Genomic DNA, 22,920 nt, shown 5'->3' with positions numbered 1-22,920 from the left:
TGGGAGCTTGTATGTGCCAGCTTCTGTATTTTGCTGACAAGAATCGTGTTAACTGGCCTGTACAGCTTCATTGATTTGCAAATTATATCCAAAGATGCTCCTCAGTCAAATTTTCTTTGCCTCGTTGGCGGCTGGCGAGTTCATTCTCAACTATGACCGCAACCTCGAGGGTCGTCTGGAGGAGTTTGAAGTTGAGGAGATGGTCATTGATGCTGTTGGTGGACCATCCAAGCTTGGCGCGTTGAAGAGTCCTTTGCGGCAAAGGGATTCTGCCGATCCAATGTTTGGACGTGCTGCCCTGTCTGCGAACGGCGTGCTTCATGTCCTGAACAAGAGACAGTCTTGCGAAGCAGGCTATTGGTACTGTTCAGGTACGATGAGCCCTGAACAATATTTTTTCTCCTCCATCCCGCAAGACTTTTTGACCAACTCTGTTTCTTTTTTTATCCAGCCTTTGGACGATGTTGCCCAACATCTACTAGATGCTGCGGCTATGGCTACTGTCTGCCCTCGGATTCACGATGCTGTCCCCAAGGACCGTGTAAATTGAGGGAACAGTGCTGCGGGAGCGACCGCTGCATCCCCTCCGGCGCCGAGTGCTGCAAGGACGGACGATATTGCGAAGCCGGAAACCATTGCTATATCCTACCCAGCCAAGGAAACCTGCCCGTCTGCTGCACCGACTCACGATGCACAGCGCGTGTGGAAAACGGCCGAACCACATATGCCGCAAGCCGCACCACCACGAGAACCTACACGACAACCCGCACGCAGTACTACTACTGGACCATGACTTGGTACTACTACTACTACTACTGGGCCTACTCTGCCGCCATTCAGGCGTCTGTCATCACCTCGGCGCGCACGTCTACCACCAGCGTCTTGAGCGTCAGCGCGACGGCCGCCGCCGCCGCCTCGAGTTACTTCAGCTCCGTTTCCAGCACGCTCAGTTTTTCGACGCCCGCGTCGGCAACGAGCCTCGCTTCTCTGACTGGCAGCACGCGCAAGGGAACAGGTGGTGCTGACGGACCAAACGCCACCGACACCCCGAACAATGGCGGCGGCAGCGAGAACACGGCTAATAACGGCGGAGGCAATGACAAAAGTAGCCCGACGACGACAGCTACCGTCGCTACCGGTACCACTCGGCCTGATAGTCCCGGTGCTGGCGCCGCCTTGTGGTCTAACATGGATATCTTTACCACCATGTTTATCGCTCTGGGAGTTAGTACCGGCGCGTTAGCAGTGATGCTGTAGTGCCTAGGCTTTGGCTGTTTGGGGAGCGGTAAACAGTCAGACGAATAGACTGGTGTAGTGTGACGAAGTAGTACCTAATAACGATAATGAACAACTACACGTTGTTGCTACCTGTCTGAGGAAATTTTGGCACGCACAGAATGGGAGAAGGTCGTGAAGGCAGCGAATTTGATTGTTTATTGTTGGCCAGAAGAAACGAATAAATAAAAAGCGCGCAAGCTACATAAAATAGGCTCTAATAAAAAAGGTTAAGAAAAAAAAACCTACTGTTGCATAAACGAAGACCCCTGGTTAGTCCGCCGAGGGAAGAGACAAAAAGAAAGATGTGCGGTCAGTGTGACTTGAACACACGACCTTCAGATAGGCATCCGTAGGATTGAAGCCCTGGACTTCAGTCTGACGATCTCCCAGCTAATCTATGACCGCAGTTGAAAGGAACAGATGCTCGAATAGCTTATGAACCCTTTGGCTTACGGGTGGGGGATGGGCTTTGTGTGGAGTGAGACGGCATAATGCTGACACGGAGCTGAAATCAAGCACCTCGCCAAGAACCCAGGGCAAATACATGATCTGACAGGCCCAAGGCAACTCGGCGAGAAAGCAACGCGAGTCCGGTCCGGAGCCGCAGCACGAACGCAGCTTGCCCGATAAAGGCGAGGCTGTTTGGGTACCTGTCTACTCCTTTCCCCTCTGCCGCAAGACGGACGGGAATGGGGCAAGATTGCTTTGGCACCGAGGTTGGTATGGTTTGACAAGACCCTGATACCAACGGGATGTTGACATGGGGGTTGGGTCAAGGGAAAGCGTTGAATTCGGGCGCGTTGGTCTGCCGCAGGTGTTGGATTCGAGTTCTTTTGAAGTTGGTCGAGTTGGAGACGCCCTAAGCTGTTGAAGTCGCACTCGAAAAATTTGAAGCATGTCTTGACCGGATGGGCTGAAGCTTCCAAAGGCTAGCTATAGTAGCTGCCAATCCCCAGCGCTTCTTTTGTGTTGCGCCCGCGTCGAGCCGGCTTTGGCATCAGCGCCGTCACGACTCGAGGTTCAACAAAGCTATTTGCACGCGGCCTTGCGCCACTTTCTGTCGACCAGTTACCGGCCGGCCTTCTGTCAAGCAGGCAAAGCTCCGCTTTTCCCTGGCATCATGCACAGGGCACACTTTTGCCCGGGCGTCGATCTCCCCCCAAACCCACGTGCCAAGTACATGATTCATCAAAAGAAGCCCGTCTAACCAGTTTCATCTCCGAATCTCTAGACAAAAGAAGAAGAGCTAGGCCGCATTGCCCGTCCCCGCACATCAATGACGAGCCGGCCAAACAAAGCGCCTGCGCCATCAAGATTACACGCGCAACGCCGGTAAACAAAAAAACCACTCCAAACGCATTGACTCGGCAGCCTCGTCTTTGTGCCCCCCCTCTCTTCCCGAATCTGTCAAAAAGGGACGCCGTCGCCACCCCCCGTCGGAACAATGGGATGATGGCAAAAGGAAACCTCGCATCTTTTCCCTCCCCCCCCCCCACCAGCCACCCAGCAAAAAAGATGCCGGCGCTCGACGCGCGCCAAAACGCTCCCACGCCAACAGCAGCAGGCGCCTTCATCCCCGCGGCGTACGGCGACCTCGACTCCTCGCCGTCGCCCGGCGTCGTGGTCGGCATCGTGCTGGGCTCCGTCGCCGGCGCCCTGCTGCTGCTGTACCTGCTGTACACGGGCCTGGGCTGCGGGCCGGCCTCTGCCCTGACGACGACGCGCGACCTGTCGTCGTCGAGCGTGCTGAGCTTCCGCCCCAGGAAGCGCAGGCGCCCGCCGAGCCGCGCGCACGCCACGGAGACGCTGGAGGTGCACGTGCGAGAGGACGGCGGCGGCACCGATCCCAGGCCGCCGCCGCCGCCGCCGCCGAGGGCAGCCCCCCCGAGGCCCGTCGCCCCCGTCGACGAGGTGGTTGTCATTGAGGAGCATGAGCTGCCGAGGGGCAGCAGGCGGAAGAGCAGGCGGAAGACGACTCGCCACAGCAGTCGCCGCAGGAGCGACGACCGGAGGAGGAGCAGGAGGTACAGCTAGGCCGGTACTCGGCACTGTTGGGGATTTGTTTTTGCGGCGAGTCCCTGGTGTCTTTTTGTTGTTGTTGTTGTGGTTGTTGTTACTGGACGAGGTGGCAATTTGGCATCGCCAATCGATCTTGGTGAAGCCTGGGCTATGATGTCACGATATTTTGTTTTCCTTGTATGGCGTTTCGCGTTGGATTGGGCTTTATTTTGTTACTTGATTGCAACTCGTTTTATACACACTTTAGCTTCTCACATGCCATTCCATCCATGTACAAGTACATGCTCAACGCCGCAGTTTCCCTTCATCCTCGCCAAGCCAAATTAATCACCAGCCAGACCCCATGCAACTCCCTTGAAATGCAACAAGGGCCATCTTTTTTGGGGCCAAGGACACACGTCTCCCCGACCACACTGTTCAATGCTGTACAACCAACCATCTGATTTCATAGGGGTATATATGAAATACAGGCTCATCTTCGTCGCAGAGAGGCCTGCAAAATATTTGCGCCGAAAACCACCATATATGAAAAAAACCGTCGCCCAATATTCTCCCTGTTCCAGAGTTTCCGATCCCTTCAAAGCAAACATCAATTGTTGTTCCTGCTGTTGCTATTGCCGTTGCTGCTGTCATTGTTGTTTTCATCGTCGTCGTTGTTGTTGCCAACGCCTCCGCTGCCCTGCTGGCCACCGAAAAAAAAGGTATCAAATGGATTGATTTGCTGTCCTTCCCCGAACTCGTTATGCATGCCATCCCAGTTCATCCCGAACCCCAGATCCATGTGTGCCTGATCGACGCCGTTTATATCGCCATTCGGAGTTGCAACCAGGTTGTTCAGAAACTCCATGGTTTGTGCGTCCGGGTAGTCCATTGATCCTTGCAGACCAAATTGCTGCCCTAGGAAGGAAGCGCCGGACGCTCCATGCTGCGGCGCACTACGTCGTGTCGTGGGAGTCGACGGCACCAGAGACGGGTCAATAGAGGATCCTCCGTCATCCTGGCTCATTGCATCGCTGGGGCTAGGGCCACTACGAGCTGCACTCTGGCCACTCATGAATGCATCGCTATCGTAGGTTTTAGTCTTTCCGAGTGGGGGAGTATGCTGAGCGGCCATATCTCCAGCGTTGGACATGCTGGGAGACGATAAGCCGTCTGACAACGATAGGTCGAACTGAAAAGGCGCGGCCTCTGATTGGCGATGACTATGAGCGCGGGCCCGAGGCTTCATGGACGAGCCGTCCTGGACACTTGTCCACGGCATCGTTTCCCTGCGCTGTCGCCGCGACGGTTGGGGCTGGCCGAACCCACCACTGGAGCAAGCCATCTTGATTGTTGCCTTGGCTGTTCGCTCAAAGGCATCCCGACATGTCTCAGCCGGCGGGCACTTGTCGATCATGTCGGAAAAGACCGACTTAGCGGCTAAAACTGTAAAATCGACTTCTTCCATGTTCTGCCATGTGGTTAGTCGGGTGGTATTGAAGGGAGGTATTTTTTTGGATGTGCATCAATCCACACGTACCAAGCGGCTTCGTACTAGCGGTGAGTGCCAAATGGCATATAGGTACGAAATGCCAGCCATGAACAAATGATGAGTTGATAAGTAGGTATAGCTGACCAACCCGCTGAGATGAAGCTGCCGGTAAATGCGCAAGATCTTTTGTCCAGCCTCTGCAACTTTGAGATAGATGCGGTCCTCATCCTCACGTAGTTCCGCAGTAAAGGCCGTTGGGCTGTTGACCTCATCAGAAGTGTTGTACTCCCCTTCAAACATGGCTGGCACGCTTAAGCTTTGTCTATAGAGCAGGATGATAGCCTGCCAGTAGTTGAGTTCGAGGAATTCGGTTGAGAATGCCACTCCAGTCTCTTCTCTCGTTGGTGCAGACATCTTCCACAAATATAACCTTCTATCGATATCCATGCGCCATGATCGGAATGAGTCAAAGTGCACTAGGAAGGGCGAAGGCAGATGAGACCGCATTTCCGGGTACAGCTTGGCCTGGTTGCCGTTTGATGCCCGTGCTATTTGTGCCTGGTTGTACTGCAGAACTTGCAGAATCTCAGATTGGAGTAGTCGCAGGCGGAAGTAATGGTGCGCCACATGCTTGTAGCTGGGGTGGTCATCGCCTTCTGGGGGTTCTAAGAAGCCATTCCGGGTGATGTATTCGTCGTCAAGGAGCGACGGTAGCTCAGTTGTGATGATTTCGTCGCTGACACCGAATGGTCGACCAACGCACGTGCTGACTAGTCGATCAAAGGTGTATGTGCACCACCACAGTCGTCGTCGCAAGTCACGAATCCAATGTCGTCGGCCACGGTCTTGAGCACTGCCCTCGCGAATCTCAGCAGCCTGAGCAGCATGGGGATCGGCGGTAGGTTCGGGTGGAATTGCATCGACATCTCCATCCTCATGGTGAAGACCCAGATCTACAGCCAGCCGTACAGCCACTCCAGTAATGTACCTGCACCATAAAAGTTAGCCAGAGTGACGACGAGGGCAAAGACAAATTCTCAGAAGTCGGTAGTACCATAGTCCAGGTGGCACAGGTCGCAACAACGCAAAGTTGGCAAGCAGCAATACGGCCTGAAGGACCTCCAAGTAGCCACCACTTGTGCTCAGGCATTCCTCCAGATGTACGATGGCACTAGCATGGTACTCTTCTGGTTGGCAGGTGCCTTTAGCCTGATCAAGTGACAATCTGGGATTTTCCGGCGCAGAGGTCCTCACCGGCTCCCCAAGAATAACACCAGATCCGATGGCAAACACCATGTTGATCATGTACAGCTCGCGAGCAGTCAGTCCCTTTGAGGCATTCTTGTAAGCCTTTTCAAACGTCTGCATAAACTCTACGCGATGAAGGACCGGAATTTGAGGATTAGCATGCTCAAAGTACAATGTAGCCAGGCGCAAACCCTCCTCCTTCTTGGGGAAAGGTGCCGGCTGGATCGTAGGCCGAGTATGAAGGCCGAAGAAGGAATCTCTCATGGAAGCAGAGGCACCGCTGACACTTTGTTTACGGCCCGCGCTACGCTCTGTGGAGCCCGTCTGCTCGGATACGGAATATTGAACGGCAGCAAAGACGACGCGCGCAAAAGAGACGCCAGATGCCGAGGCAAGAGATCTAGCCTTTGGTGGGCTGATGATGCTGGCCAATGCTGGGCTCTGAGGAGCCGCCTTCTTTGCCTTTAGCGCCTCCAACGCGTGGTGCTGTCTGGGATGTGCGCGGTCACCAGACTCAGACTGGCCCGAGTAACCACTATCCGTTGCAGACACGGTGCTCGCAGCATCAGCCGAGGGCCGCGAACACAGCTCGAGATTCTCTGCGGGTGGGAAAGAAATGTTGTTGGCGACGAGCAGCTTCTCGAGCTGCTCCACTCGAGTTTCCAAGTAGAAGACATAGCTACGGTCCAGTAGGTTAGCATCATTATCGGAAAAATGATACGACGACCATGTGCCCGAAAGCACGGAGCTTCAAGACCTAATTTCCAAGCATCATTGACCCAAACTACCCAGATATCTAGGCATCTAGTTACTTGGGCCCATCGCCAGATGTCCGGGAATTCACATACGTACCTTCTGGGAATCTCTTTCTTAGTAATAGGGTCATAACCAACACAGGCAACACCGGCCTTGGCACAGCTCGCACAGCTGGGCAATTTTTGGTCGCATCGATTCTTGCGTAGCCGGCACCGGTTGCAGGCGCTCACATTGCGAAAGTTGCTGCTTTGGCCACCCTTTGCAGAGGCGGCATTCGCAGCATTCGCGGCGCCGGCAGCTGACTGGCTCGCATCACCGGCGAGCTGCTCGCTCGGGCTTGTTTGGCTGTTGCGATCCGAGGCGGCGTCGTAAGAGGATTGTCGCTGCCGTTTTGTCCCTTGTTGGTGACCGGGAGACGGGGAGCCACGCGATGGCATGGCTGCAAGGTCCCCTGCGATGTGTGCCGCCGTAGCTGGCAGATGAGGAAGATGTGAAGGGCTAGAAGAGCGAGGCCAAAGTTTGGTGATGATGGGATGGCGGACGGGCTCTTCTTGCGGCGCAGGATGTACTAATGTTCCAAGATGACATGCGCGCGTTAGCCCAAGGCTCGAGGCTCGAGGTAGAGCTCGGAATCTGGGGTTGACTGGCGAAAGTGCCGACAACGGCGGGATGTCAACCGGTATCCTGTCAGGTCGCACTTGCCAAAAATACGACTACTTGGGATTTGGCGCCGGGTGAGACGAGGCAGCGCGAGAGAGAGAGGGAAAGAGCGAGTGTAAGAGTAGGTGCAAGTCTTACTTGTTTCTGGAAAAACACAAATGCGCACGTGTGCCAGTGTGCAAATGCAGATGCAGATGCAAATGCAAACGTGCACATGTCCACACAGAGAGAGTGTCGTGAAGTTGTGGAATGTCTTGTCCTGGATTACGGCTGCGACCTGGCGCCCAGGCACCAGACTCCTCGGAAGAAAGATGGCTGGACGGAAAGATAGCAAAGCAACTTTGGACCCCGTCGACGCTAGTGACTCTTCCAAGACGCCAACTCGAGTACTAGTATTTGGACGAGGCCCCGGATTCAAGTTGTGGAGCGGCGGCGGCGGCCAAGAAACAGCTGCATCTTGACTCGTGCGACAGCCAATGGCCATGGAATTAATTGGTCGAGATGGAGACGGGAGATGGAAACGCGGAGAGGGAGAATTTGTGGGCAATAAGAGTCAGACGTTAGCCAGCAACAACAAACGTCGCGGCGACGCAGCTCCGATGTACAAACGAGAAGCGGCCGGGGTTACGGGGCCGAGGAAACTCGCAAATACTACTACATAAAGTACCTAGTGTGTAATGTATGTTGCGCGGCTGCGGCCGAGATGCGCCTTTGCTGTCAATCTTGGTTGAATCTTGGGCCGTCGCCGAGCCCGCCCTGGCCCTCTTGTTACCAGCTCGACGGCATCATCAGGCTCAGCCACGGCCAATGTGCTCCGTCCGTAACTACCGTCTGCTTGCTTATTCTTGGCCCGTCCTCGGTAAGCGACGGACTGCGCTTCTCTGCAGCCATGGCCCGTCGAGGCCCGTTCCACGAGTTCCCGTGGGGAAAAGTGTGGAGTTTACATACAGTACACTTGATGCGTGCCTGAGTACTCAGGTTCAGAGTACATATGTACGGACCGAGTGCAGTAAGCATAATAACTAACTAATTGTTCAGCATATAGCCAACTTAGCCGCCTCCAAGGACATATGCGCCATCAAACAACAAGAGTTGACAGCGGCCCGTGCCTGTTATTGATTCCTTCATGATTTAATCAACTCAACGCCCCATCGCTATCCGCCTTCCCCAATTCTACAAGTCCGTCTTCCAAACAAAGGAATCCATTGACGCTTGTGGAGGGAAATCCCTTCGAAAGTTAGAGTAGAGGTTGCACCAGGCCGTCATTGGCACTCCGTACTCCGCGTGCAACAATACGTGCCACAACCTAGATCTTAGCTTGCCCCATCCTGCTTTTAACATGTCGGGGCGGCGATTGGGTTTAGTAAATATTCCCACGTTCGCCTTAAATGCATATTCTGTCTGCTTTGCTAGTGCCTCGTTTCATTGGCCCGTCAGCCGCGCCGTCTTCCGCGCACCCTCCTATAAAGCCGCCAGAGGCTCAACAGGGCTCATGGATTTGTACGTGTACATACAAGCCTCAAAGAGTCTGCGTGGCGAGCAATTTGAATAACGGGTATGCGTGCAAAGTCATCAATATCCATTCATCATAGGGTATTTGTTATGTTATTCCTGCAAATGCGCTCATGTCTCTAAACTCAACCCCGGGAGTTTCCGCACCCCCTTCACTACCATGTCCTGACCTGTACCCACGCTCCATCTCCATGCATTCGTGCAAAATCCAAATCTCGAAACTCGTCAAATAGCCCCAAGTCCATGCAAAATCCTATTCATTACCGTTCCGTGCAACGCCAGGTGTGCCCTGAGTGACGTTGCCATCCCTCGGGTCATATATCAACCTCCAGTCTGTATATGAAACAAAAAGGGAAAAGGCGACAGGGGCGAAAATAGTGGAAATGTGTTTGAACATGATGTCAGAGATTACCGTTGCCGGTAAATGAAATAAATAATCGTACTTTGAAACCATTGACCGAAAAACATGAGCCAAACCACATGTTGAGTCTGAGAAAAGGGGAGAAAAAAGAAAAGAAAGCAAATTGGCTCCAGGGGTAGCTCGAGCCCAATATTCTGCGCGGGATCCGGCTGTCCCATGATTGAAAAAAGTCTATGCTACCAAATATAATCATGGTTTCTGGGAACATCCTGTAACGCCAACATTAATTTTGGTTTAGACAAGGAGAAAAGTTATGGAAGAAATAGTAAAAATGCCGAGGTGGGTATACGGGTGGTCGTCCAAATGTTGCGAATTGAAGGAATCGTGTATAGGAAGAGTAAACAGAAGTGTAACCACAGGCAAGAGTGAAAACTGAAGACAAAAGACTCAGAATTCGGTCCGCCAGGCATGTTTTTCGAAAAGATAACGTATCAGACAACGTCGCTGTCATCGTAATCATCGAGCAATCGTTCGTCCAGAAGAGGATCGTCAATTCCTACTTCTCCGGCCTGCGATCCATTTTCGGAAATTTGCGAACTCAGATAAGCTCCAACCAAAGTCACCACCCCGCTGAACCACCAGGCCAAACCAGAGTAGCCAGTGTGCAATCCAGCGGCATACAAGAAACCGGAGACGGTTGGGCCGAGTGCTCTGCACAGGCTGGCAGTAGAGGCTGCGATGCCATTGATAGTACCTAGAACCTCTTTCGTTGGAGCCGAGTTTGCCAGCAGAATTGCGTTGTTCGGGTACGCCATGGTTGCATACGTGCACTTCCAGATGACCAAGGTATAGATGGCTGGCATCCTGAGATTTTGGGGAAGCAACACTAAATATGGTGTAACGAGGTATAAGGCGAAGTATGAAAAGGCCAACATTCGGAATAGACGAAGGGATCCAAGCCGAGTCGTAACTGGGGCTACAATCATGTAGTTCGAAAAAAGCGAATATAGTCCTTGAACCGACATAATGACGCCTATAGTCTTGGTATCGAGGCCAAAACCATTGACAAACTTGAAGGGAAGCTCAACCGTTGGCCCATTTATCGGAGGCTCTGTGCTCAGAAAAACTGGAAAGAGCTGATCGAAAGTCATTGTGTGGCTACAGAACTGAATTAGCAACGTACTGCGCGTGAACAAGCGAAATCCACTCACAATGCGAGAATGCCATAGGACATGATGTTCATGATGACCGGCTTAGTAAATATAACCAATGGCCTATTTTCCAATTCTCTCCGTCCAGAGTCAGAGGCAGCCTCGGGGTCTGCGTCCGATTGAGGTGCCAAATTTGGGGAACACTCTCTGCTCTGGTATACTGGCAAGGGTTCGTCCGCATCTGATAAGCCGGAGCTGCCGGTGGTTGTGGTGTTGTATCCCATCACACCATTGTTTACCAAGAGACTTTTCTTCTCGGCAGGCCGGCCTAGTCTTCCGCAAAGGGGGACTTTGGCAACCAAATCAACAAGTCGGTCACCTAGCTCGCGACCAGCGTCTCGTTGCTGCTTCTTTGCCGTATGCGTCTCCTCCAAAAATAAGAAGCCGATGATAACACCCACGAAGACGGTGGCGGCGCTGAAAAGATTAGGAAGCAGGTACGGATAGCGATCCCAAATGGTGCCTGGAGGGAAAGTGTCCGGGTAGCTGATGCAAGGTCGGGCAAGAGCACCACCAATCATTGGACCGATGATTGAGCTGGGAAACGTCAGGAATCTCCTTCGCAATGTCGACATCTAACTTGACTTACCCGATACACCAGACCATTGGCATTATGGTATAGGCCCGAGCTGAAATGCTTCACATTAGCCCCCGCACAACCTTCCGTTCGGACTCTTCGACTTACGTTGCTGTTCCTTGACTGTCACGAGCTCTGCAACTGTTGTTTGCAACACACCGATATTCCTTTGAGAATGATGTCAGAAGCAAAGCAACAATTGAAGTGGGACAACTACGTAGCTCACCCATTTAGAAGGCCACCAAGTGCTCGAGCGAAGAGAGCCACGGGCAAGTTTGGCGCGAATCCGAAAACCAAGACGCTGAGAGCTGTCCCTAACAGGCCAAGCAGCAAGACAGGCTTCCGTCCGATCTTATCACTCAACCTGCCCCATAAGACTCCAGTCGCAAACTCGGCCAAAGTGAAAGCCGAGGTGACCATTCCCGCGTAGACCGAGATTTTGCTAGCATCATCTGTGACATGGAAGTCTTGAATCATGTAGTAGATGTAAGGAAATATGGACATGAATGCAATTGGTTCACATATTCTGCAGCAGGCTACCCAGGCGCGTCAGTACAGGCCCCAAACACGTCGGTGAGGTTGCTGCAATTTCTCATACCTAATACGAACATCTGCTTAGTGGGAAATGGCGGCGTCGCCTTGCCATTCTTGCCATTGCGGCCTGCTGCGGCAGCATACGGTTGCCCCCTCACCATGGCTTACTTGAGCAAGTTGAGTCTCTCAAGTAAATACAGTGACGCGGTCCGTTCTTGTGGTAAAGCAAACTCGGCGTTACTTGGCATACAGTAACACAAACACGGCTGCCAGTGATTGCTTGGTAACAATAAGTGAATAATTCCAAGGCCGATTTTTTCATTGATTGATGGTTTCAAAACTTTCTTCAACGGAGTGCGTCGAGGATGACTTGTGTCCTCGTTCCCGAATAGGCAAGTCTGGAGAGTATACGCTATGTTGTACGCGGATGGCGGAGGTCCCAATTTGAATCAGCAGAAAGAGTACGATCCAAACAGGGCTCTCTTGTCAGGATGAAATTGAAAACGGAAGATTCAAGGACAGGTGATTAGACATAGTAATATGAAGGCAGAAACACCATGGCAAAGGAGTGCGAGAGAAGGGGGACAAGATGTAGCGGAAGAGAGGGAGTGGATACACATATAAGTTCTCTGGTCGAAGTCGACTCAAGACTCCAGATGCCTCTTCACAGCAAAGAAACAAAAGATGGTGCAAGCCCCCCGGCCCCCTCGGGGATAATAAGCGAACGAGGCCCATTTCGGTACCCATTGGGCTGGGCCAAGTTTGGCACCGGATTAGTTAGAACGGGCGGTGACATGAGCCAGAGAAAGCAAACGTGCAAAAAGGCCTTGATCTCCCCTCTAAGCTGTCCATCCAACACCAACAGGTAACTATCAAGTAACTATTGTAGAGTGAATGCGGCGAAGTGTCTGCCACCAATCCCGGACCAGGGGCACGACATTGGGCCGTGCGTGGGGCTTTGGAGCCTTTTCTACAAAGCACAACTACCCGTGCGGTGCAGGGGAGGGGTGTAGCTATGTATGCTCGTGTCCAGCCCTCTGGCCCCTTCTGCTTCCCTCTGACACAATGCAATATGAAGTGATCAACGGGGTCGACTGGTACGGAGTACAGCTCCGTAGCCATGACTCTGCCTACCTACCTAGGTAGGTACCTACCCAGTCCCCAGCACCTTGGTACATTCGCTAGGTACGAGCCGGGCTCATGCCGGGCTCAAGCTTGCAGGGGCGAGCCAGACAGAAGGAAACCTGAGCCGATATGTGGCCCCTGTTCAAGCTGCCGGGGAGCGTCAACTGGCCCTTGTGTGTCTAGCAGATTGTGCAGTCTCTGCCACGGCTGAAGACTCCTCAAACTACTCTACACCGGGCTTGGAGCTTTGAGCCAACAGCCCGGACCCAGCTTTGCAGAGGCTACACAGCGCCTCCGGTACACCAGGTCGAGCGTTGCTTCTGTGCCCCAGCTTTTTCGAGCCATTGTCATCCTCACATCAGAAGTACGGATTGAGGCAGGGGTAAGATGAGCCAGAGGTGGAGAGCATGGAGAGCAGGGCGGTGACGAGCCTAGTCAGCCCAAGCTGCCCACGATACGAGGGAGCCTGGCCGTGGGTGATTTTCTTGTCTTTCTTTTTATTTTCTCCTTGTCTTGCAATGCTCCCCCCGGCGAACAAGGCCGTCTGAACATTTGCGTAGTTGCACATCTGCGTGTCTGCGTATCTGTGACTGGCGCCCCCGTCATTCTGTCCGGATGTCTGTTGCAGTTGCCCTACTGGATTGCTTAGCATGCCAAAGCATGTATAAGTACTCTATAATCCGTACTATAAAGCTCTGATACCGTGATCGCTTTGTGCTGTACCATGACATGATTGGCGGCGAACGACATCTTCAGCATCGACTCTGGAAGACATTGTACAACAAGCCCTCCAGTTAGCCCGGGTAACACAACGCCAAATCCATGCCGAGAGTGCTCCAGAGGGCATCTGGTGACCACTTGGCGACACCGCCTATTATCGCCTTGGGAGTTGTCAAGGAAGTCGGCACCGCTGCTGAGCTACAGAGTGTCACAGCCGCTCTTGACATCTTATTATTAGTCCATGATGAGTTAGTTGACGACGGGGTGGAGGAAAGAAGACGATCCGTTCGTTGTTATCCGTTCGTTGTTGGCCGCATAAGACCTTGAGCGGATGTTCTCTAGGGCTGGACTCTGCCCTGTCTGGACTGTTGAGCCACACCATACAATACTGATGGCGCTTTTTTGCTTCTGTCAAGTTTCTTTTTCTTCCTTTATTTGGAACCCGTTCTTGGAACGGATGTATAGCACGGCACATCCGATGAGCCTGGGGTGTTCGTGCTGTAATATCGTTCTGAGCTCGTCGCGTGTCTTTGTACCCCGAACACGGAGAAAAAGAAAATCAGTCATGGCTTGTTGAATGCCCTTTGCCAGTACCCCCCATGCTTCAAGTAAGTGAGGTTTCATTTCCACAACCTAAAATGGCCAGCCGATACAACTGTTTCGTTTTCTTTTTCTTTTTCTTTTTTTTCCCTTTTCAAGAACAAAGAAAACGCGCCATGCGGATAACATTTGGTAATCATTACTCGTCCGGTAAGTGAGGCATTCAACCCGCTTTCCGAGACTGAGATCCACAGGATCATCGTCATTGTCGTTGCTTTTCCTGTCCTTTTCTGCCTTTTTGGTGTGAACATGTTGTTGGTGGCCGCCATGCCCCTCTAGATATGTCGGCTTCTGCAATCTGCGGATTAGATTTGCCAACAGGTGCAGACCAACTACCTAACCCTGTTGCAGTTTTTGCATGCATCAGACTTACTTTTCTTGTTACTCCCTTCAACATTCATCAGAGACGTGGAGGCCTTCGGTTATGCAACTGATACGTAGTAAGTTGAAAAGCCATGACCAGCAGTGATGGGAGCCACGGTGAACAGAGGAAGCAACGTCGCAGGCGCCCAATCGGACGCTAACAGCTAGACGTCATAAGCACGGGATTAATCCAACGTTTAAACCTTCGGAAAGAGCGCTTATTTAAGGCTGGCATTGCGCCACGGGCGCAATGGCCCTCGCTGTTTTGTCGAATGCAGCGGTAGAACGACATCTGGAGCATGCAGCTCTAGCACATGACACATATGCACATGATTGCTTTCGGTGAGGAATAGTATCCGCTTCAAGTCCCGTCTGAGGGGGTAGGAGAGCGCAAATCCTGCAAGCCCCGCGTGACGTATGTTGTTACATGACAACTGTCTATAATTGGGACGTGGCATGTACCTCACGCAATGTCTTGCTGAGCCGCATGGCAGGTATCTCAGCGTGATCGTAAGGGTTTGCCGAAACCCTGAAAGAAAGATTTCAGTCCGAGACAAGAAGTCTTCGGCCATGACATCAGCCATACTCTGAGACAGAGCGAAGTATTCTGTTACTAAATCTAGCAAGTCGCAAGTATTCCTTATGCGAATTTGCCTTGGTATGGATGTGGAACGCGAGGGTCACCAAAGCAATCCTGCTTAGTCTATAATATTATCCGGGTAACCTGAAAAAATGCTAGTATAAACCACCATAGTAGTCTGAAGTAAGAATAATAGTGAAGGAAGAGCCCGAGTTCCCAAATGCGAGAAGCCGAGGTGACTAGGATACTGACTATCATAAGAGGACACCAGCGTGCCCTAGAAAAAGAACCAGGCACAAAAGGGTGATGTATATCTACGGCGTCTCTGTATGCTGATCGAATTATCCGACGACGCCGGTAACACGGCAACATCCCCGGCATTGCGTGCTGGCCCAACGATGGACAATCTGGGTACGTATGTACAGTAATTGGATGTGATCAAAATTTTACGGCACTGATCCAACTTGGCCTAACAGGAGCCAATGGGCGTTGTTCCGACCTTCCTCTGCCTGTGTGGCCTCGATTTCGAAATGAACTATATTGCTGAATCGCCCAGGACTCCAGGTAAATTTTTGCTCCAGTTTACTTCATAAGATTTGCGTCAGGGCGAGTGCTGTTTACTGAAGAATCCTCAATGACCTTCACGGAGTTCACCGAACCGCAATGAGGTTTTGCTTCTGATGCTTGACTACGAGATAATTCGCATGGGATCTAGCTTGGCGTGCCAAATATGGCGCCGCATGCTTGACTTAGTTCCGAATTGGCGACTGGGTGCAGTGCCATGTGGCATCACAGCTTGCTAACACCGTCCTCGTGTGATGCTAATCACCGCCCTGGTTGACTATAATAGGGGTGATACTATGAGGATACGCAGATTTTGCATGGGATTCTTTTGGACCCTTGGTGGCTTAAATGGCCCCCAGTTCTGGTCCGATGCTTTGGGTCGCTGCGGAAGAGTGCCGGAATTGCATCAGTCTCCACCATATCAGCGGAGGGACCAGCCAAGTACTACTCTATCTGGCCGCGACTGTGAAGGATTTGAAGCAAGGCGAGGCGAAGTTGGACGCGTGGCGAACGGTGCCCCCCGTGCCCCCCCTTTACCCACATGTCACCGTTGCCAGCCTTGCGCATCCGTTGTGTAAACAGGGCTGGCTGGTAATGCTTTGGCTCCCAGAGGTCCGAGTTGCAGACATTCCAGAACAAGCATGCACTTGGATTGGCAGTTGAAGGTAGAATTTGCGGAAAAGGATAATGGGTCGATTTTCTGCTTATGAACTCCGACCCGGCATAAAACGTGGCTTTGGCTGTTGCTTTCACACCTGTTGGCTGACGGAAAATAATTTGCATCCCTGTTCTTTTTGAACCTTTTGAAGTATCTCATCTCCTTGGGATGATGTATTGCAAAGGTATTCGGAATTTCTCTGTTTGTTCTCATGTTCAATTTCGATACTTCATAATGATGTACTCAATCCGATATAACACGCGTAAGGAGTACTCCGTATCATATGTGGCCTAATGCATGACATGCAGCGCCATTCAACATGGCCTTTTGGAAAACCCGACAACATGGATACACCAAAAGTGCATGCGTATTCATTCGAAGAGGCAGGGTTGCATCAACAAATGACCGAATTTTCGTGGTGGCTTGACCCAGTAATGCATGTGCATGATGTGACGATTTTCTTCTGCAGCGGTATGGCTTCATCCGCGCTGCGAATATGTTGGCTTCCTGATTTCGAGGGCGCTGCGACATTTTGGTAGAACAAACAAATTTGTGTCGAAATCCGAACGTCATAGCGGCTAGTGCGTATGTAGCTCACCGCTACAATCATGTGCCCTCGTGATCTTGTCAACATGGTAATTTAGTGGCGCTGCTAGTTTTGCTACATGTCGACGGCGGTCTTGGGGCTCTTGAATTTCTGCGGTTCATGTCGTCATTTGTGCAACACGCCGTTTTCCCAGTCTCGTCCAATAGGCTTGAGTCAGCGAACAACAGCAAACTGTCGGGGAGGATTTCCTGGGTTCCGGCTAGCGGGTCCCGGTTCAGTTCCCCGGGGCCTCTTAAAGTTTGCCAATCCGCCGAGTGTGATGTGCCGGAAAATTAAAGCTGGTTTGGCCGGCAAGCTAGCTCCTCTTCGCTGTATCGTAGTAGCATGTAAGCCTACCAAGCAACCACTCCTAGTGGGGGCGGAAGTTATACTCGGCTTGTTAACGCTTCTTGGCCATATGGGAATGGGGTAGGAAAGGGGGGGTGTCAACCAAGATGGATGTCAGGGGCAGCGACCCGGTAGGTTGGTTGGATCTAGAGCCCATTGATGCTGGACCGTTTGCGGATACGCCATTCCTTGGATGTCGGACCGGGGAACCTCGAATATCCGACCCGGTGTCTGTCGCGAGTGAAGATAAATCAAGCATCGGATGGATGAAAAGATTAGGTGGGGGGGTTTTGTAGCACATATCGTCAGAATAGAGACACAAGAGACCACAAAACAAGCGGAGCAGCATGTGGTGAACAAAACCTCTAGTGACATCTCGTTGCAAGCGGCGATTTTGAATAATTAAGTCATGTACTGCGTTTAACCAGATCAAATGTGAGATGGTCTGCAAGGGGCAGGGTGGGCACGGGCCTCTTTCTCCCAGAAAGACTGTTGTGAGTGCCCATGTTCTTGTTCCAGGATGTTTTCAATGTGGGCTTTTCTGTGGCGCTCTTATCTTTTGGCAGTTTTGCTTTTCTGTTTTCATTAGAACTTGCTTTTGATATGCGTTTCTCGGCACACTTCTGATGATTATGGAGTACATACATGCAAGTGTTTGTACGACGGAAGCAATTTTTCCTTTTGGTAGAATATGCATCCCCAGCCACGGACTGTTAAGTCGCCTGATTCTCGGCTCGTATTATGCGATTTCTCTAGCACAGCAAGGGTAACTGCCTGGTATTCCGATCAGCTGACAGGCTTCCGTCTAATACATACAAGACCAAAGGTCTGTTGGAACACTGGGATCATGCCGTGGAAAAATTCTCAAAGCGGCTGAAGGCTCATGCCACGCCGGGGCACTCACAATAATCGGACGAGTGAATTCCTGCTGACAACAAAACGTGGCATGCTTGTAAAATGTCGCATATTCGCCATGCTCTATGTTGTAGCGATCGATCCATGGTCTTGGCTACTGCTTGGGCTTCTGACAAGATGATGCGCCATACAATGACCAGGGCATGATGAAGAAGCAATGAGAAGTAAAGAATAATTCTGTCAGAGCACAGTGATCAGACAGGAGATTGCTTCAGCTTTCTCTGCCAGCGCTCTGGACCGCTCTTGCCCGACGATGTGACAAAGCTGTGCGCATGCTACAAATTTGGAAGGAGCAGAGGAACTATTGGCAGCATCCGGGCTATTTGGTGATATTGAGATGATGGCTGGCCTTTGCATGACTACGGAGTACCTAGGTAGGCAATTCGGGACTCCCATGTTGCAGTAGGTTCCCTGTGCGTCAATCGAGTTGCGCAAATGCAAGATTACGCTTTGCCATGCAATTTTACTCGAACGATGATGGCTTGGTTGTGGAATCATTCTGCGTCACACCGGCTTCGAGAACAACAGCTCTGTGCCCGACACGCCGACCACATTCCCTGCTTTGAAGCTGTGTGGACCGATTCGACGCCTAGTTACTTCTGCTGTGATACTCGGACGAGCATTGGTTGGACCGCCAAGATGGTCGTGGCTTGAGCTGTACACGTCGAACTGTAACTCTGGCCATTGACAATTGAAATGAGTTGATCTGAGTCTCGCGCGAGCAGTCACGGACAGTCTTTGGAACATCGCCTGACTGCTGTACCCAGCTTGCCTGATTTTCTCACCGCCCATGGACGTAGTCTACGGGTAACCAGTACTACGACTTTGAATATGGCTCCGTGCAGGGCTGCAACGCAAGTTCTAGGATGAAGTTAAACCCAAACTGCGGAGTACTACGTACAAGAGACGGAAGTAGCGCGGTACTGAGTGAGATTCGGCATAGGCGCCTAATTGGGCTTGCTCGTGGACACATAGTCACGTATCTTTCTACTTCTCATGATGAGTTCATCGACTATAGCCGTCTGCTATTATTAGAGGGAGACTAGTCGTCAGGAACACCCATATAAGCCCGTGATTTAACGATGCAACACCGGATCAGTACGTATTCCTTGCCAGGCGTTCCTTCCATTCGTTGTGTAGCCAGCTACACTTTTCGACACCAGATGTATCTAATTTGCTCCGTCGTACGGAGTACCTAGTTGAAATGTAGCACGGCGAATCCAATCCCGTCTTCAGCTCTATGCAGGACTCCAACTGCATACGTCTCCAACCACCAGAAACTCGGATCGACCACCAAGCAGAGGTGCGTAACTACTTCAGGGCCTAGGAACAAACGGAACCGCATGAGGCACCACAGATTCTGACAAGATATATTTGTCTATCCCGAGGCGATCCTTTTTACGCTAACATGCTACAAGGTACAGAGGGCGTGTTGCACAGTATATAAAGACATTATAACGCCTGCATTGTCTGATGGTGTGCTTATACACCGACTTTGATCTAATTGAGACGACATTTCTATGAGGCCCTCATCAACTAGAACATACTTTGTGACCATTCCTTATAGTAATGACATCAACCCCCGCCACCTCCCTCATGAGATTGTCTCTGAGATGCTGCAGCCCGCGCTGACCGCAATGGCCTGCAAGTGTACGACTGATACAGGGCGTGACCTCATTACCCAGGCAGACGTGGTCGTTCATAACCGTTGTACACGCGTGCCCGAGCTACTTGCGTTCCTTTTTTGACATGAACTGCATTACTAGGCACATAGAGTGAATCGGACTGAATACTGCTCTTCAGCGGGAAGTTCGTCTCGGAATTCAAATGCCTGACCTGTCACATTTGTTAGGAGAATGTGATATCTGACATACACTAGGATCTGGGCCGCCAATACACCACAGGCTCCGATTGGTCCATCTGTTTTCTTTGAACCGGAGCAGTTATTGTTTCATGCACTAGAAGATGCTGTCAATGCCATATTAGTGATGAATTGTGACGCTATCCGCTGCACCGGAGTCACTTTGGAGGCAGGAGGACGTCGAATTCGAGATTCCACACCATGTACGGAGTAGTTGAGCCAGACCTGCATCTTTTGGTGATGGCCTGCGTGTCTCCAACGCTTGACAACACGATCCAGTACTCTCTGTTCATACAGTGGACGCCATGGCAAGGATCGGTTGCCATGCCCCATCACACTAACGTCAGGCACTAAAAAGAAAACCATGACCGACCTCAGTGGCGTGCGTGTCACGCTTCTGCCAACCTCCGGATTTTCACTCTTCAGTCTTTTTCTTTTTCTTCTTCTTTTTTATTTATTTATTTATTTATTTTGGGCTGACCCACCCAGCTCTTTGCGGAAGCATATCTTTGTGTAAGCACCAGCGGCAATGAAACCTGGCCATGTGCTGCTGGTGGACTCCGGGGACATCGTTACCCAATGACACACAAACTGTCGACTCACCCCGGTGAGACATTGATAGGTAGCCCTCCCTACCGCACTCCGCACATACTTACTTACCTAGGTATGTAGGTAGGCATCTAGGTCCCTGGGTAGGTGGTGATAATCCTGAGTCCCTTTGTTCAGTTGGGCAGGTGAGCGTTATTGTGAGACCGAAAGCCACACCCACAACGGCAATGACAAGAGAGAACCGAAGCAAAGAGCCGTCAGACGATGAAGAAAAAAGTGTTTGTTTCACACTAGGGTAATGCCCATGACAGCTCAATCGAATACGTACGAGATGCTTGTGTGAGACTTTTGAGCACATGGCTAGATAGTATTGCGAGCTTGAAGATGTGCCGCACGAAATGATCACTATGACGTGCAGCTCAACATTTTAAAACGACCAGTCACCACTCACTACTGTGAGGACTGGTATGAACAGATCACAAATGAGATCTAGATACCGGGATATTAAAATGCCCCCGCTCTGTGCTTGTCCGTTTTAATTGTTTTCATCTTACTTCGATTTATCGGCAGTACTTGCTCAAAGTTAGGAAGAGAAGAAGAAGGGAGAGGAGGCGAGAAAACGACGGCAACGTACACTTGTGTAATTTCGTACTTGGATAGATGAACGTGAAGGCCGTGTCGCGCGTCGGGAATTAGCACGCCGTCCATTATAACGGCCAGTTGTAGCGGTGGGCAGTCCGGAGCCGATCACAAAAGATGGTCTTAAGTTGCGTACAAATTGGAATATAATGCGGCTTGCACCAAATGAAAGAAGATTGCGCCCGCCGAGGAGAAAATGCCCCCAAACTTGGCATGACGTCGACCAAGTTACACAAATGGAGCACATGGGACCGCCTTTGTGACTGTGACGGACGAGGATGTGTGTGCACAAGATGATGCTGAAGGACTTGGGTACTCTGCGGTTCGCCTCGGAGCCGGCAGCATTTGAAGCGCAAGCTGCGCTGGCTAGATAAGCAGATGGTCGCCAGTTGTTGCGACAAGCTCGAATAGGAGGAGCCTTTTTCCACGGTCTCATGGGCGCATGAGAACCCATGGTAACCAATGGCCCCCCTCAGAACGAACTTGACGCTGGAAAAGTGTATGCAGACTCTCATGCAGACTCTCTGCAGAGAGTCTGCATAGCTGGGCAAGTCAGCTGCCATGATTCTGTCAGACCGGGTGCCGTTCTGGTTATGGCGGTTATGGCCATGGTGAAGCAGCAAATGATTGTGCCAGGAGGTCTCGGCCACGCATATGCGCCCCTTCCGCCGTGGTCATCTGGGAGTCGTGCCATCCACGCGGCGATATAAGAGACTGGTATTAGCTACCGTGTAGACGGCATGTAGCTCTGTCGTACCGGACGGGTTTCTGACATCGCTTCTGGGCTTGTTGAGGCCGGTGAGGCCGGTGACGGAAGAAAGGGAAGAAGAGGAGGAGAAGAGAGGAGGCGACAAGGGGGGTTTGATTGAAACGGCTGGCGTTGTCATGCATGGTGAAGAGCCCAAACGGGCGTGCTCGCGTTTGCCCTCACGCGTCTACTCGATCTAGAGTCGGCAATAAGTGCGAGTTGCCTTGTACGTGGTGCGTTCCGCGCTTTGCGTTGTGCGTTCTGCCCGGTGCAAATGTAATGGAACAAATGTTTGCAAAGCTGCCGGCGAACAGCGCACAAAGGCGCAACGCAATCACGCATGGCCGACCACAGCCGAGCACGCCAGCGGTACGTGCACGACAGGTCCCTTGAAGCTCAAACCCCCAGGTCTGGCATCATCGGTGAGATACCGCAGAGTAAAGTCCATACAACATTGAATACATGCAGCAGGCCCGGTCCAGGGGGACAGCAGGTGGACAACACGTCGACAGCCGGGCCCTCGACGATCCTCAGGTGCTTGGGCCGATATGCCTCTGGTCAAGCGGCAGGTGGGTGCCGGGTTTTGGAACATTGAAGTCGCTTGAACCATGACGACGACATCCAGTGCCTCTTCTTGGATGCTGGATGCTGGGAGCTGGGAGCTGGAAGCTGGGAGGTGCTGACAGGCAGGTGCTGACATGACAGGCTCTGGCCTTGAGGCTTCCATGTTTTCAAGGCTGGAATTGGCCACATGTAACTAGCAGCCTTACTTAGCTCTGCTTTGCTCTGACTGGTCCAAGGCTGCAGCGCGGTTCAACGCTTCGAGTCGATCAACATCAACCTTGACAGACGTTGCCGCATCCGCCGCGCCCCTCCAGCGCCCGCAGCCACTCCCGTCATGGCAGCTTTCGACCGTTGAAGCTTGAACCAGACGGAGCTTGCCAGTGTCAAAACTAGATGCGCCAACCCCCGTCCAGCGTTGGGCTGTGGGGTGCAGCAAGCAAAGCACCACGGCACCACGCTTGAGCCATCCAGCC

At 51.9% G+C, this 22,920-nt stretch overlaps 6 protein-coding genes across 8 annotated transcripts; 2 read left to right on the top strand and 4 right to left on the bottom strand.

Annotated features, from left to right (window-relative positions):
- Positions 1 to 94: 94 nt before the first annotated feature.
- J3458_002041 (uncharacterized protein) lies at positions 95 to 2,317 on the top strand (the record flags this gene model as incomplete). The annotated part of the gene is made up of 2 exons (XM_066117074.1): positions 95 to 371; positions 452 to 2,317. 2 exons carry the CDS (start codon positions 95 to 97, stop codon positions 1,255 to 1,257), a joined length of 1,083 nt encoding a protein of 360 aa, XP_065978962.1. The 3' UTR covers positions 1,258 to 2,317.
- A 51-nt stretch (positions 2,318 to 2,368) lies between these two features.
- On the top strand, positions 2,369 to 3,312 carry J3458_002039 (uncharacterized protein; the record flags this gene model as incomplete). The annotated part of the gene is made up of 1 exon (XM_066117073.1): positions 2,369 to 3,312. The coding sequence occupies exon 1, from the start codon at positions 2,728 to 2,730 to the stop codon at positions 3,310 to 3,312; it is 585 nt and encodes a 194-aa protein (XP_065978961.1). The 5' UTR covers positions 2,369 to 2,727.
- On the bottom strand, positions 3,153 to 8,140 carry J3458_002038 (uncharacterized protein). 3 transcript variants are annotated; one of them, XM_066117072.1, is made up of 5 exons: positions 7,571 to 8,140; positions 6,869 to 7,415; positions 5,823 to 6,695; positions 4,817 to 5,756; positions 3,153 to 4,747 (listed from the first exon to the last, which is right to left on the bottom strand). In XM_066117072.1, the coding sequence occupies exons 1-5, from the start codon at positions 7,914 to 7,916 to the stop codon at positions 3,887 to 3,889; spliced, it is 3,567 nt and encodes a 1,188-aa protein (XP_065978960.1). In that variant the 5' UTR covers positions 7,917 to 8,140; the 3' UTR covers positions 3,153 to 3,886. The 3 variants fall into 3 exon arrangements, with proteins under 3 accessions (XP_065978960.1, XP_065978959.1, XP_065978958.1); XM_066117071.1 differs by having other exon boundaries at positions 6,869 to 8,140; XM_066117070.1 differs by lacking the exons at positions 6,869 to 7,415; positions 7,571 to 8,140 and having other exon boundaries at positions 5,823 to 6,801.
- An 813-nt stretch (positions 8,141 to 8,953) lies between these two features.
- Positions 8,954 to 12,183, bottom strand: J3458_002037 (uncharacterized protein). Its single transcript, XM_066117069.1, has 6 exons — positions 11,692 to 12,183; positions 11,320 to 11,629; positions 11,202 to 11,260; positions 11,106 to 11,145; positions 10,517 to 11,053; positions 8,954 to 10,463 (listed from the first exon to the last, which is right to left on the bottom strand). Exons 1-6 carry the CDS (start codon positions 11,786 to 11,788, stop codon positions 9,797 to 9,799), a joined length of 1,710 nt encoding a protein of 569 aa, XP_065978957.1. The 5' UTR covers positions 11,789 to 12,183; the 3' UTR covers positions 8,954 to 9,796.
- Positions 12,184 to 16,289: 4,106 nt separating this feature from the next.
- J3458_002036 (uncharacterized protein) lies at positions 16,290 to 18,635 on the bottom strand. The gene is made up of 3 exons (XM_066117068.1): positions 18,076 to 18,635; positions 17,817 to 17,941; positions 16,290 to 17,747 (listed from the first exon to the last, which is right to left on the bottom strand). Exon 1 carries the CDS (start codon positions 18,582 to 18,584, stop codon positions 18,267 to 18,269), a length of 318 nt encoding a protein of 105 aa, XP_065978956.1. The 5' UTR covers positions 18,585 to 18,635; the 3' UTR covers positions 16,290 to 17,747; positions 17,817 to 17,941; positions 18,076 to 18,266.
- Positions 18,636 to 22,217: 3,582 nt separating this feature from the next.
- Positions 22,218 to 22,610, bottom strand: J3458_002035 (uncharacterized protein; the record flags this gene model as incomplete). Its single annotated transcript, XM_066117067.1, has 1 exon — positions 22,218 to 22,610. One exon carries the CDS (start codon positions 22,608 to 22,610, stop codon positions 22,218 to 22,220), a length of 393 nt encoding a protein of 130 aa, XP_065978955.1.
- Positions 22,611 to 22,920: the final 310 nt, after the last annotated feature.

Source organism: Metarhizium acridum, assembly GCF_019434415.1.
Source record: "Metarhizium acridum strain ARSEF 324 chromosome Unknown scaffold_1, whole genome shotgun sequence".
Classification (NCBI taxonomy): Eukaryota; Fungi; Ascomycota; class Sordariomycetes; order Hypocreales; family Clavicipitaceae; genus Metarhizium; species Metarhizium acridum.
Note: the sequence above shows the minus strand (reverse complement) of the source record. Positions and strands in the feature narration are given on the sequence as shown.